We start from the raw sequence: 14,611 nt of genomic DNA on the forward strand, positions 1-14,611 counted from the left end.
TGAAAGAACCCAACTCACTGGGGGAAGGATTATAGGATTTGCTATGAACAGCCCTGAGTTGAAGAACAAGTCTCTTGTTACCTTGTATTGTTTTAACAAAACAATCGCTGCCCTACCTGTGTATTTTTGTGGTACTGGTGTGCATTGTGTTCGAGCAGGTTTATTTTACTGTTAATACTGCATTGGATTCTCTGTAGTTTGTGTTTTGGGGGTTGTTTTTAAGGAGCTTTCTCCTAGAGACAAAAACATAAGTTTGTTTCTTTGGTTAAAAAAAAGGATATCTAGAATATATATATCTGTATCTATATGTGTATCCTGTGTAGGAACACACTGATTTACGATAACTATAATACTATATTTGGGGTCTGGAGTGCTTATATTAAAGAAAATCCATCATGATGACAATGTAATAAATGTAATATGCATGTTGAGATGAAAAATATAATTCATTTTGATAAGCCTTATATATCCCATATTACTGTGTTCTTTGAGGAACCTTCTCCCTGTTCTCTTTCTCTCTCTTAATATATGTCTAAAGTCTTTTCCTTATGTCTTTCCTACCTAGCATCACCCTCTCCTTGTTCATTTTCTGTCCAAAGCAAAACCCTTCAGAGCAAATCTTTGTTGAATTCCTACTACTCAGGTACTAGTGCCAGACTTTTCTTTCATTCCTAAATTTTCTTTGCTTTTGTACATTTCCCAATATGCCCTGTAGACTGAATCTTCAGAGTGTGAGATACCGCTAACCTTGTTTTCATTTTTTTGTAACTTTTTTTCCTATTGATCTTCTGTTGATTTCCATTGATCCGTGTCGTGTGGGTGAACGGAATTCCACCTCAAAGTATCATCAGACACTGTTCCATCAACCACGCTGTTAGGTAAGAAGACAGGTATGGTGTACCACACTTCACCGGAGAGCAAACATGCTCATTGCATCCTGAAAATAGCTCCAAGAGAGCACTGTCAAGTTGCTGGGCTCCAGAATCATAATTAATCCTGTGGTCATGTGTTTTGTTAATTTATTTTACTCATGCTTTATTATTGTTATTAATTGATTCTTTTTTTAAAGGAAAGAGCAGTTCAAAAATTAAGGTTTAGGAGTTCTATTCAGTATTTGTTGTTTCTTTTTGTGAACGGGATTTGACATTCAGGGCCAAATTCCCAAAGCATGCCTCAAGGCTTGTGAACATCAGTGAGGATTTGCTTGTCCAAAGCAGGCGGGAGCCTACAGTTTTGGGCTCAGTTGCAAGTATAAAAGTGATTTTGAGAAACCAGGGGTTGGGTTTGGGCAAGTGGCCCCACCTCATTCTATGTATGCGGAGAGTTAAATGCTATGCAGTCAAGCAGTCAGGCGTAGATTTGAGAGGGTAACAAAAAGGCTCAGACAGGCTGGTTTATATGTTCTGTTCTGTGGCTGCTCGTAACTTTAGAGGGAGGTGTTAGCGTTCGGTGTCTCTGAAAATTAGCTTTTCTTGTTCAGATGATAAATAAAGCATCCAGTGTGCAGCTCTTAGCTTTTGGTTTTATAAAAATAATATGTTTTTACAGTAAGTTAACAGAGACAGCAAAATTGGCAGTAACTGTTACCTGATAAAAGAAGTTATCCAGAAACTTACTGGAGGTGTACCCTTGAAAGTGAGTAATAACAGCCTACAACTTCAGGCTCTCCCTGGAGGATGCTGCCTGCATGTGGAATGTGAAGAAGGCAATTTTTCTGCTATGAATCAGAAAAGTGATGTGTGGTTGATCAGAATCGAACCAGCAGCATTTATCAGACCTGTCATTTTGGATTATCTGCAGTAAATGTTCACTTCCAGACACAGTAATCTACCGTGGCTGCTTTAAACATTACTCTGAGCATGCTGAAAGCCCACAGTTAGACCAGGAAGAAATTACAACCGATCACTTAAGTGCCTTGGCTTACAGACTAACAGCCGGGGCACAGCGGCTTGGAGGGACTGGATCCTGCTATCACGTTGCTGATGGCAATGAACGAGCCCTCTTTTAACAAGGTGGGGAAGGAAAGGAGGTTTTTTCCCAGAAGGTTTGTTCTTCTTTCCCAGAGATGTTGTGTTGTCAATAGAAAAATCAAACAGTAGATTTATCTTTTGGCTATGCTTTAGAAATGGGGCCCAGACCTGCAGTTTGCTGGAAGTTGTCAAACTGCTCTCAGCCTGGTGCTTGGCATCTGTGGAAACAGGACTCATATGAGGGAGCTGTTTTCCCTGGGTCCCAGTGAGAATTACAGTGGGAACTGCACACTTGGTAATCTGAAGGTCGAGAAGCAATAGGCAGATTCAGTCTGTCTCTCTCACAGGAAAGCAAGAGGCAAAAAAAAAGCCCTCGGAGGTTTCAAAATCCCAAATTTTGAGAGGAAAAAGAGGAGATGGGTATGAAAACCAGTCTAGTGCTCATGTGTTCAGAACTCTTTCAAACTTGACTTCTGCGAACCACTATATCTGAGTAAGGATTAATATCCCTGTTTTCATACATGGAAGTAAAGTCCAGAGCACTTACTTGAAGACCTGATTTACACAGACTGGTCACCCCTCCAGTTCCATCTGAACTTCACAGCCACAGGTGCTGTGAAACAGCCCTTGGCATTGAAGAAATTTCTGTCTTGTGACTTGAAGACAAATTAAAACCCTGGTATTCTGGTTTCCCAGACAGATTCAGCAGGCATTGGATGTTGCTGTATGAGCAAAATAAGTTTATTTTTGATGTTTATTAATATTCATTCTCAGGAAAGAAAAAGAGATCTTAAAAAGGGCATCAGTCATCCCACTACCAATATCTGTCTTTGGGCACTACCTGCAGTTCAGTGCTGTTTGTTCCCATCTGTTATGCCTTCTGCTAATAAATGTTCTGTATCTGCAATGGCAGATGACTCCCTAGGCTTGGCTGTGACATGATTTGTTGATAGTAAGATATAGGGGATTTTGGTTTTGCCTCTACCTTACCCCATGCTTGATTAATGCTGTTTTATGGAATGAATGTTTTTAGCTCCGTAATTTTCTCTCCTAGTTATAGACAACTCTGGAGTTAAATGTTCTGCGCATCTTCACTAGAGAAGTGAATATGCAATGCTAACAAATAAAGGGGGTAGATTTCTAATTTTTAATACTTCAGTAAGGCCCGTGTTGTACCAGTACTGCAAAGCCTGAAGAGGTACTACAACCTTATTTTTATACTTGTGTAAGGTGTTTGCAAAGCAATTCTTAAAAATCTCTTTGGAATCTAGAAAAAATTACTTTCTTCACCTTTTTTTAATGCAAACGTCTTTTCTTCATAGCCTTTGAAATAACAGATGCATCCTCCACTCTCTGTCAAACCAGGTGTCAGAAGGCTTTTTCTTAAGGAACTTGCCTTTTTATCGCTCAGTTGATACCATTAGACAAATGATGGTTTGAGTTTGGTTTGCCATACCACTGTTTGTAGTGTATATAGCATATTATAGCTGGATATTTATCGTATCATAAAGCCTTGATGCACACAAAAAAGCAAATTAATTTTACCAGCTCACACCATATCCCTAGTGAAAGGGAAAAAAAGCCATGCTGTAGTCATCCTTGAAAGGTGTCAAATAATTGGCAACCCTTAGTCTAGTGTAGAGAGACTCGATGTGTGTGGAATTCAATCCATCACAAACACCACTCAAAATAGAATTTGTTTTGTGCAAAGGTTGTCTTACCGTGTTACACACTTGCCACGGCTAAGAGAATAAGAGTATAAACAGAGATGATAGGCCTTTAATTTCAGACACAGAAGGGATTTGTGGATATTGAAGCAAAAGTTTTGAAGGAAACTTCCCCAGCTGAACAAGATGACACTTGGGTGCACCATTGCTTGTAGGTGTTTGAGGCATAGATTAGTTTTCTGGTCAAAAGGCAACATCATACTCTGTGTCCAGATACCTGTCTCTTAGGCTAACAAAACTATGGTTGTGAAACAAGATGACATCTGTAAAAGGATCTAAAGTTTCAGTCCCCAAAGCTGCTCTGGATAAGCAGGTCCCCTCCCACCAGCCTTACTAGGAAGTTTTACAGGGGTCTGATCATACAGAGCCACACCAGGCTGGAAACCTAATTTCTGAGCTGCTCTTCATCTTATCTGTGACACCTGTGGAGGAGTTTATCAGTTTTTCTGTGGAGGAAAACAGATTTATTTTGTTTGTTTGAGTAGCAAGGAAAGTATCTAATACAAGGTGGTGTAGCGGCAGGCAAGCAGTAGTATCTCACCCTCAGGGTTACACATCAGATCCCACCTGGCCGGCCTTTGCTTCAGCTTTTCTCTGCACACTGGACTGTGTTATGTTTCTATTGGCAGAGTGAGAGTCCTCAAGTAGAGAGAACTTCACTTCAGCAAGTTCATTACTATTTCTACAGCAGAAGCACCATTTCATAAGGAGGGAGAGTTTGTGAATATTAAAAGTGGAGTCAACATTGTTAAATTTGATTATTTGCAGTTATACCCTAAACAGATAAGCTGAGATGTCTGAAGAGTTTCCCAATCAGGCTAGTTATGTGAGAGCCAGTGAACCACTGATTTAACATCTTATACAAAATTTCAGAGTATTCTGTGTACTCTTACGCTGATAATGAAAGGATCAGATTCCAGAAATCAAAATATCTGCATTGGCAGCAGACATCTTAGTATAGGGAGTAGAAGTGTTGCACTAAAAAGGGTTAACAAACAAGTTGACAACGTATTTTGCTACTGCAGCTGCTAAGGTTAGTAATGGTCCTTCCAAACAGCGTGTTTCCAGCAACATGCAGAATACCTGTTTTATTTACAGCTGCACAGAAGGAACCATGGAAAATTGGAAATGGTTCTAGGAAGGAAGCAGAGCCCTGAACAGCCTGCCCTAATGAGACTTCAGAAACTCTTGATTGATTTACTTTATCAAAGAGAAACTGAAGAAGTGATTTGATTAGTGCCTGCATGGGTCAAGATTTCAAATGCTCAGAGGGCTCTTTAATCTAACAGAAGGTATAATAAGATTCAGTGCCTGCAAGTCGAAGCTAAGCAAAATCAAATTGCAATTAAGAAATGTTTAGACAGCAAGGGTAATTAACTGTTGCCACAACTTTTGGGGTCACAGTGGGATCACCATCTCTTGAAAAGTTTTAATTCGGATTATTTCTTGGAACTCTATTCCGGCTCTGGTATGCAATGCAGTACAGTGGTGTGTGCTCCTTGTCAACAAAATGAGGACATATGACTACAAATAAGATGTGCATATGAAATATAATCCAAAAAAACCTGATGCACGATTCTGTATGTTTAGTTTCTGAGTATAAAAGTTAATTATTTCAAGCATCTTTTAAAAAATTATCTTTTCTTGGTTTTCTTTTCTCACTGAAAACTCATAAAAGGCACACATGCTTTAGAGGCTTTGCTGAAACTTTGGTGGAAGTCTTGGCCAATTTGCCCTACAAACTCATCCTCATTTGCTAGGGTGTAAGGACATGTTTGTGAGAAGGGTACGGAGAGAAGGGACTGTGGAAAATCGCTGTGACTTGCCTTTAGTGCATCAATTAAAGCAGAAGGCTGACTTTGCTGAGGGGCTGCTATTTTTTGTTGCCTTTTCCAGTAATAACGGTGCCAAAAGGAACAAGATGCGGTTTATAGCTGCAGCCTGCAGGAAAAGCAAAGCCTGTTTGCAAGCCCTCCAAAGACTCCTTTGGTTGATTGTCCTAGTGAGAGATCAGTTTGCTGCTACCTCCTCTCCTACCTGCATTTTGAATTGTTCACAAAATTGCAGTAAACAGCACATCTTGAGAGAAGGTGTCGTGCCTTGCGTGAGCGCCTCATTAGCAATGCTTAGGTTCAGGCTCATGGTGTGATTAGATGGAGAACAGCAATATGTTTCTTGCATCAGGCTTTATTAGCAGAGCATACGAATGCTAGGTTCACCTCATATGTAGCAATTTGTCTTCATAGAAGCCCTCCCCTCTTTCCTTGGCCCAGACAAAATGCTGGTGAGAATAACTGGCAGCCATCCTGAGCTGGTGCAAATGTCAGGCTCGGGTTTTCTTTTGGGTAGCGCAGAGGCCATTCAGGATGTGTTTGTCACAGATGTCCAGAGAAGGTGATCTGCCTGGTACCAGCTCTATGTGTCATTCAGTTGAGAGTAGGATGACCCAGATTGTGTGACACTTCTTAAAAAATTATTTTAAAGCAGAAACTCCTGTCTAGGTGAGAGGCACATAAATGGTGCAAGAGCTATTACCACAATCTGTGGGTTTTGTACCATTTTTTATCTGCCTGACCAAAGAGACCAGAAGCACAGCTGTCACTATAAACTCAGAGGCCAGTCAGATCCTGCTTTGCTGCTGAGCAGCTTCTTCTGGTTCCAGGTTCATAACGCAGGCACCTACTTTGAGAGAAGTTATTCTGCCAAGGAGGGGGCTCTGCTTTTCTGGCTTTCACCTCTCCCTGTGATACTTCTCTCTGAGAAGAGTCAAATATACCAGAATGAAAGGATCTGATGAAGAGAGACATTAATAATTGCCTGCAAAGGAACTGACTGATCTGAGCTACATTTTACAAACAGCCCGCGCTCTGCGTGTGCCCTTAAACTGTATTAGCACTAGAACTGCACATTAGTTTTAAGACTCCCTCTCGAATAGGGCCATAGTAATGTTTTTTAATTGGGGCTGGTAAAAATGTGGCATTACTTGTAGGTTCCTCTGAGAAGCCAATTGTGAAATTAGGTTTGTATTAAACCTAATGATGGAAAATTAAGCATAGTACGTCTGTCGGAAATGGTCCGCAATAAAACTCTTCTCTTCTCCATTACAGGAGGTTAATAGGGAATAGGGGAGGAAAGATGCACTGGGAAAGCGAATCCAACTAGGGGAATTAATAAGCCTTGAAATTCCCTCTGTTCAGAGTTCTCACACTGTCATTAGTCGGAGCATTAGGGATGATTATACAAACGCTTTGAATGTTACTCTTCCTTAAATTCCAAATTTATTCACATTTTGTCCATGAGGGTTGGTTCGCTAGAGCCGTGGCTCTGTACATCTCTGAGTGTCCTGGGAATGTGACTGTGTTTATGAGAACCTGGGACTCAGATATCCTGAAATTCAGTAGCCTGAACTTAGAGCAGATGATCACCTTGTTTAATTTATTTCAGAAGAAGCAGAATGTGTTCAGCATCTCTGATAATTCAACCTCCAGACTTATTTCTCTCGCACTGAAGATCAGCTTGCCCTGCAGCATTGTCCACTGCTGCCATTCCTTTCTCCTTCTCATAGGCCCACAGCTTCACAACAGAGCATGTGCCTGTTTCGATATCTTCCCCGAGATATAACAGTAAACCAGCTAAAGCGTGTTTTGTCCTGTTTAGTCCTGTCGTTGGTCTGAGGTGCTGGGAAGGCAGCCCAATGCCTTCTTCTGCTCCTGCCCAGCAGAGATCCCGACTGCTTCTGATCAAAACTCCACCGTGATTTCTCAAGGATATCGATGTTTGCAGTAGCACTCCGGCTGTATTTCTGCCTCACAAAAATCACCCTGAAATTGCTATTTGATTTATTTATTCTTTATCCCTTCAAAAACACGACTGTAGTACTGCTGACAAGGGACAGCGTTTAAGCTCTTTGTCAGTCAGCTTTCTGTAAGAAACAAACCTTGTGTATGCAGTCTTAAAGGGATTTTATGAACAGGCTGAGGGAGATACATTTTCTGTTTGCTAATAGGTTGGTTTGGAGTAAGACCAGATAGAATTGATGCAGGCTCTTAGGGCCTGTATGCACAAAAGGACCCCAGCATGTAAGATGTCTATAGCCATAGGAAAAAAAGAATGGTTTATCTGGCCAACTATTTAAATTTGGTCAGCTCTGGTAGGTAAGGAGCTGGATTTTTCATTTAATCACATTTTCTGTTCTTAAAAATAAATATTGTGACAGTAAATTGTTTCGTTATTTAAGTTCTCTTCTACTAGGTCACCAGGAATATTTTGTTGTGTATTTAGAGTTTTGCTGGGGGTATAAGAGGTTACCATTCCATGTACATAGTGACAGAAATTTTTAAAATCCATTTCTTTCAAAAAGAAAATTTTCTGTTATGTATCTGAAATTTAAGTTTCTGCATGCAAGGTAACTGTTCTTTCTGATAATATTGCATCTTTATAATTGACATATAAATTTTAGGCCTGAACTAGCAGAGCAGTTGTCTCTAACATCCTGTGTGACTTATTTGAAATGCTAATAATTTGTTTGCTGTTAACTCGAGCCCCTTTCAGTTATCGCATACTGTACACCCCACATCCTACTTGAATATCTTGCTCATCTGTATGTATCTTCCAGTGACATTCTTTGCAGGTTTGCACAGAAAGGTTTGTAATTCAATTGGTGGCGTCATGCAGAGCTCACCCTTATAAACTATTTTGCTATTTGGCTCTGTATGCGGTATCCTCGTTAGCCTGATGGGCTCTTTGCTCTGTTTCCCACCTCTTTGGGTCTGTCTTCTTGACGCAAACAATATTCTAGTGTGATGTAGTCTTTCGAGGCAGCTGTAGGCAAATGTGTGTTTCCTCCTTATTACTTTACTTCTTTTTGCCTGCACCAACCTATGGGGTGGTGGAGAAACAAATATACAAATGGAGCAAGAATAAGTGGAAATACCAGATAGGTGAAATCTTGTTTTGCCTCCGTGTCTTTAAAACAGACAGCAGCCATGGAGAGATGACCCAGCCAACCCTGACTATCCAGACCCACCCGTACCGGAGCTGCGAGCCGGTGGAAATGTCCTACCCCCGGGGGCAGTTCCAGCCAGCCATCCGAGTGGCCGACCTGCTGCAGCACATCACCCAGATGAAGAGAGGACAGGGCTATGGATTTAAAGAGGAGTATGAGGTGAGAGGACCCTTCAATCATGTGAATAAGTAGAGAAATTGCACTCAAAAGGATAGATGCTTGTGAGGGGAGGATGATGGTTTTTAAGGGCTTCTTTTCCTTTGTTCACTTACCTTCTCCTTTCCTTTCTCCATCTTCTTTCTGTTTACAAGGGTAGGATTTTGCAGCACTAGCAGTCTTTGGTGGCCCTCTAGTCCAAAGAAAAGGTGTTTACTACAGCAGTAAGAAAATGGCATTGTGGTCATCTGTTAGCATGTGTCCTCTCTCCCATAAAGAGCAAACAGTAAATATTTAACAGGTGCTGAACTCAGTGAAGGACTTGACATCTCACAGTCCATTACTTACTGCTGTGCTTTCATGGGTATTGCAAGCCAGGCTTGAGAAAAGGAAGAGTTTTCACTTGAGCTTTTTGGGAGCTCCAAATACTCTGTAAAAATTGATCAGATTCAATCAGATTCAATGATCTAAGTGCAGAATTGTAAAGGCAAAGGCGGGAACCGTGTGTAGCTTAAACAAAGGTAGAGTTTTCCAGTATGCTCAGACCTCTGGCTCAGAATGTGTTTGGCTGATGGACTCTTCCAACCCCATGGAAAGAGAAAAGCAAGGAGTAAGCTGCAAAAATGAAAGCAGTCCTGCTACCCACCACACCTCTTCCCCCAAGCTGGAATGACCAGGAACATAATCCAAATGACAAGAAGACATGGGATTGGGAAGGAGTTGGAAGAGGAATATACATTTACAGAAGAGCAGAAGAGGAAAATAGCATCAAACATATGTCAGACTTTGCTCTAGCAAGTGATAATTATAATGAAGTAGTAGCTTGTGGGAAGGCAATAAGCAATTAATATGCATAGTGGCATTAAAACTACTTAAAAATAACATAACAGCTGTGAAAAATAAGTTACTTAATGAAAACAGCTCACTTTTCCACCCTGCAAGTAAGAGTCCATGGGGTTTGTGTCACTGATGCTGGGTTTTGCTGCAAATGAGATGCAGTCTTTTCCTGTTTTTCACTAGGGAGTGTTTTTTTAATCAGATGGCATCAAAGACTGTCATAACAAATGTTTCTGGTAACTATATGTTCACCAGGTCTAGTCACTCATGCCCCACAATCAGGCACGCTAATTAAACTATCAATATAAAGAGCTCTGTTTAATATTGGAAAAGGGTAATAATTCTCTTAGGAGATTTACTTAGCCCTCCGTTGGCCTCCATTTCCATGAATAGTACCCAAAACTGCATTCAGCTTAATTACAGATGCCCTAAGATCTGATTTTTGATGTTCAAGAAGAAAACAGGTGCTGGCATATATGTAATTTTCTGGCACTGGCATTGGTAATTATCAAAATAACACATTAGCATGAAAAATGTCAATGCGACGTTCAACTCCGCAAGTTCTGCCTTTCCCAGAAAGTGCCATCTACATACGTATGTGATGACGATGACATTATATAGATTTGCATAATGCTTTTCTTTACAAGAAATAGCCTGGAGAATGCCACAAGCTCTCAAAACCCATGTTCTGTTCTACCCTTCATGCAGAGGTAATTGCCCACGGTAGAAGGCAATTTTCAGTGGTGGAGTTTGGCTTTTGGAACAAGGGTTGCAGGCAGCACTTCAGCTCCAAACAGCTTTCACCGCCCACAGCAGTACCCCAAATGTGGGCAGGATGTGAAGGAGTGTTCTGACTCCTGGGAGGCAGAGGGTTAAGGTGGCTGAGAATGGTGTCTCAGACTGCAATTGAGAGGAACACAAAGCTGCAAAACCAGCTTTGTAAAACATTTTGGAGGATGGTTGATAAAATCTTAAAAAAGAATTTGATGTGTCTTTTAAATGTGTTTTCATACCCTAATATCAGTGTCACCTCCAAATATGTTTTTTCTTCTAAGGAGCTGATTTTCTACTTACTTTGCAAATTGATAGCATAAATTACAGCCCATTTAGTGACATGTTACCAAATAATTTTACTCTCATGAAAAATCGCTTTGAACGGAATGTATCAGTCACACATGACAGTCTATCTCCATGCATTCACATCTTCACTGAGTAACCTGGAAATTGCATTCGATGTTTGTTTAAAACACACCTTCACCTACAGACCATTAGAACACAGGCAACGTGTTTTACCAAGGGCATCTAGAAAAATATCTCTGGTGCTTGCATCTGGCACATACCTCCCCATGGAGATGAAAGGCAGGATGTGACTGTGTAAGTGGTGTCAGTGCTGGTGTGAAATGGATGATAACTGTGTGTGCGAACAAGGGGATCTGGCAGCGCTTGCCATGGGTGTTATTTTGGGTCTGCTTGCTGCACCTGAGGCCAAAGTGTGACTTGAGCCTATTTGGCTGCCACTTCTGTTCAGCAATAAAACATGTAGACCACAAAGAGAAAGATCCATCCCTGGCACTGGATGTAGATAGTGCTATTTGGGATTAGGCATGGCCATAAACATTTAAACGAGACACGTTTAAATGTCACCTGATCCTTTTTCAGAACATATCAGCCCTGATTGCTGTGAGCTGCAGGAGTAGGCCCACAGATGTACTGTGAGCACCCATTGCTGGTTGAGCAGATAATAAGCTTAAGTACCCAAACTCATTTTCCACTATGATTTAGGGTGTCACCAGAGTACATTCTGTACTGCATTACTGAGACCGTTTAGCTATTTTGGATTTTGTGGCTGCTTCTACAAGCACCTTAATATTGAGAGTCTTCAGCTTATTGACATCACCTCTGGATTTTAACCCTTTATTTTCTGTCTGGTCAAAGCAATAGGTGCCGTGGTTCAGGCTGTGACGTGACTTTGTGAAATGTTTGGTGACAGGATGTTACTGTAGATGCTGCCCTTGGACACTGTTGGCTTAAGGCATTGCTACAAACTGGAACAGGGAACTGAACTGGCTGCAATATTTGTTTTCAGGTTATTTTTTTAGCCAAAGCAGTTTTTAACCCTGGGGCCCAGCAGAGTTTTGAGAACTGCAGGGAGAGGGCCAGGACGCTGTGACAGGCCCTGAGATGAGCAGCAAGGCTTTTAATTGATGATGTTGCCTTTGGCAGCGATACTGCAGCATCAGGGTAGATCACTGCAAATGAATGATTAAAGTTTTCGCATTTAAATTAAAGACAAACAGTGAACTAACTAAATGCATCCACTGGAAATTTAAATTGGCTTGCACTAAGCCTCAATTTAATGCGAACACTTTAGTTATGTTTGGGCCACAGTGCTCAGAACGTTTGATTGAGATGAAGCTGACTTTTAGAGATTTATCCTTGTAATTTCAGAAAAAAAATAGATCAATTTAGTTTAAAAAGCATAATTATAACATAAATTCCACTGCTGAGATATAAATTTTCAGTATAAATTTTACAAGACTTTTCAAAAAGAAGAAAAACCGGAAAATCAAGCCCAGATTTTTCAACACTGAAATTTTGTAGTAGTTAAATCAAAGAAACAAGGGGGAGCATTTCCTGTGAAATGCGGATCAGATACCAATGCCTCGATTATCTATCCTGACTTACCATTGATAATGCAGAGGGAAGAAGAAATATTAAACATTTTTGCTATTATAGAGGTACTTATTAAACAAACAGATATTGCACGTAAATGTATTTGCTTTGGCCAAGATAGCTTCTCCCATGTGGAAGCAATGAGAAAGAGCTTTTCTTTTTTTCTTTTGTTTTTACTTTCTCTTTTTTCTTTTCTCTTTTTTCTTTTCTCTTTCTCTCTTTTTCAAGGGCTCTGATCCGATGTCTAATGACTGTTGCCGTTCTCTGGTCAATCTGCTGTAATTTGATACTAGTGAAAAAATAAGGCACCTTTTTGCTCAGTCTTTGAAGATGAAAATGAACCTTCTCCACCTCTTTTCTTTTACTCAGGGATTTTTTGTTGTGTATGGGTTTGCTGGCTGTTTATATTTCTTGCTCAGGAGATGAGCTGCTATTTGGAAACAGCTGTCTGTAAAGGAAATATATGTGTGATCAAAGGCCTCACCAATTACAGAGTTATTACTCTTTCTCCTGAGCTTTTGAACAGGAACTTGCTGTCCCCATCTTTCGTCAGCAGTGCTCCTGGCAGTGCTGCAGTGCCTGACATTTTCTGTCCTGGAACCCCTTTGGGGGAAATTCACAGCGATCTGCTCTGCCAGGGATTTGCTCATATTGAGTTTAATTGTAATGTCAGTGTTGTAGATCCTAATAATTGTGTCTCTCTGCTATTGCATTCAGGCACTGTAATAGACCTGGATGGCTTGTGAAGATGAATATAAATTCATTTTCTAGCACAGCTGTGTCAAACTACCTGCTGCTAGCTAAGGCAGATACGATTCTACAATGATTGCAATATAAAAACCCCATAATTCCCTAGGGACTGTAAATAATACAGTTTATAATGTTGCTGTTGTTTCTAGTAATGTAGGCTCACGTTAGGGAGTAGATCTTGAAGGAGGCAGATCCAGAGAGGAAATCCAGGAGGATCTGTCCTCCTCCTCACCGTGTTTTTGGCACAAGGCAAGGCTGGGCTGGCTGCAGTTTGCAGGCCGTGGCTTCCCATCCCGTTGCGCTGCCGGCGCTGCCTGGTGCCACTGCTCCTCCAGCAGATCCCACATTTACTGCCATTTTCCTGGCTCTGCCTTGAAAATCCTTCCTGGACGTGCCTCAAGGGGAAAGCAGCTCATTTGAGTGCATTCAGAGTAGCCATAGGACCAAGCTGTAGAGTAGGGTGCTGCCAGTTTCCTTACCCCATCCTTCCTCAACTGAAGGAGCAGATTTTAGGACAATTTCTATTTATTTTCCTACTTCATGAGCAAGTTTTACCTCCTTTCGCCTCTCTTCTTTACACATGATCTAAACCCTGAACTTTTTTATTTTTCCCCAAAGAAAACTAGCTACTGGTTTGTATTGCATCACCTATTCAGAGGAATAGGTGAAAATGCTGTATCTGTTTTCAACTTAAATATAAAAGACTGAGCATTATGTTTCAGTCATCTGGGTTTTCTTAGAAGTGTGTGTATGTGAAATCTCCACAAACCCTGTTCTACAGGGGAAATTATATTAACCTGTGACTGTACAGTCAGGAGCAAATTCCCCTGATCCTTTTAGTTGTTAAAGTAGCAGGAGGAAAATTATTCTTCACTGGCAGAAGCCAAGAGATGGAAATGGTCTGCACCAAGCTCGGCTTTTTGCATTAGTGGATGTGCCCTTTCCTCAAGAACAGCTGTTTGCTTGGTTGACTCCTGAATTATGCAGCACCTTTATTTTTGCCCTGCTCAGTCATGTTAATCCACCTGAAGGCACTGGCCAGATTTTTATAAACATTGCACTATTGTTTATTTTGCAGGCACTACCTGAGGGGCAAACGGCATCCTGGGATACAGCCAAGGAAGACGAAAACCGCAATAAGAACAGATATGGAAACATAATCTCCTGTAGGTGTAAATTCGCATTAAACTGAGCTTTCTGTAAGATTTTATAAGCATCCTATGGAAAAGGGTGTGTTTGAGAATCTCACTAAAAGCTGGTTTACAGCGCTGAGCATTCAGTAGTTCAGTCTGTTTGTTACAGGCTGTGATTTCTATGTCTATTTTATTTTAGGGTGGTTTTTTTCATTGTTTTACATAAAGTCATTGCGTGACTTCATGTTTTTTTTACACACTTTCTATCTACCTTGATTTCTGCTCAATGTTTTTAATTTGAGGGATAACTCCTTTTGTCAGATTTTTGCAGTGGATGATGGTGCCCATTTTCTGTCCATT

The 14,611-nt window shown here is 40.8% G+C and overlaps 1 protein-coding gene across 1 annotated transcript in view; it reads left to right on the forward strand.

Moving 5' to 3' along the window:
- Window positions 1-14,611, forward strand: part of LOC104546045 (receptor-type tyrosine-protein phosphatase T) — a gene marked incomplete at its 5' end in the record, with an annotated part of 65,063 nt that overhangs the window by 20,920 nt on the left and 29,532 nt on the right. The window contains 4 exons of the mRNA XM_010191333.1: window positions 566-643; window positions 843-878; window positions 8,674-8,861; window positions 14,197-14,284. Coding sequence (XP_010189635.1) covers window positions 566-643; window positions 843-878; window positions 8,674-8,861; window positions 14,197-14,284 — 390 coding nt within the window. The remainder of the gene's footprint in view (window positions 1-565; window positions 644-842; window positions 879-8,673; window positions 8,862-14,196; window positions 14,285-14,611) is intronic.

Source organism: Mesitornis unicolor, unplaced genomic scaffold, assembly GCF_000695765.1.
Source record: "Mesitornis unicolor isolate BGI_N332 unplaced genomic scaffold, ASM69576v1 scaffold9279, whole genome shotgun sequence".
Lineage (NCBI taxonomy): Eukaryota > Metazoa > Chordata > Aves > Mesitornithiformes > Mesitornithidae > Mesitornis > Mesitornis unicolor.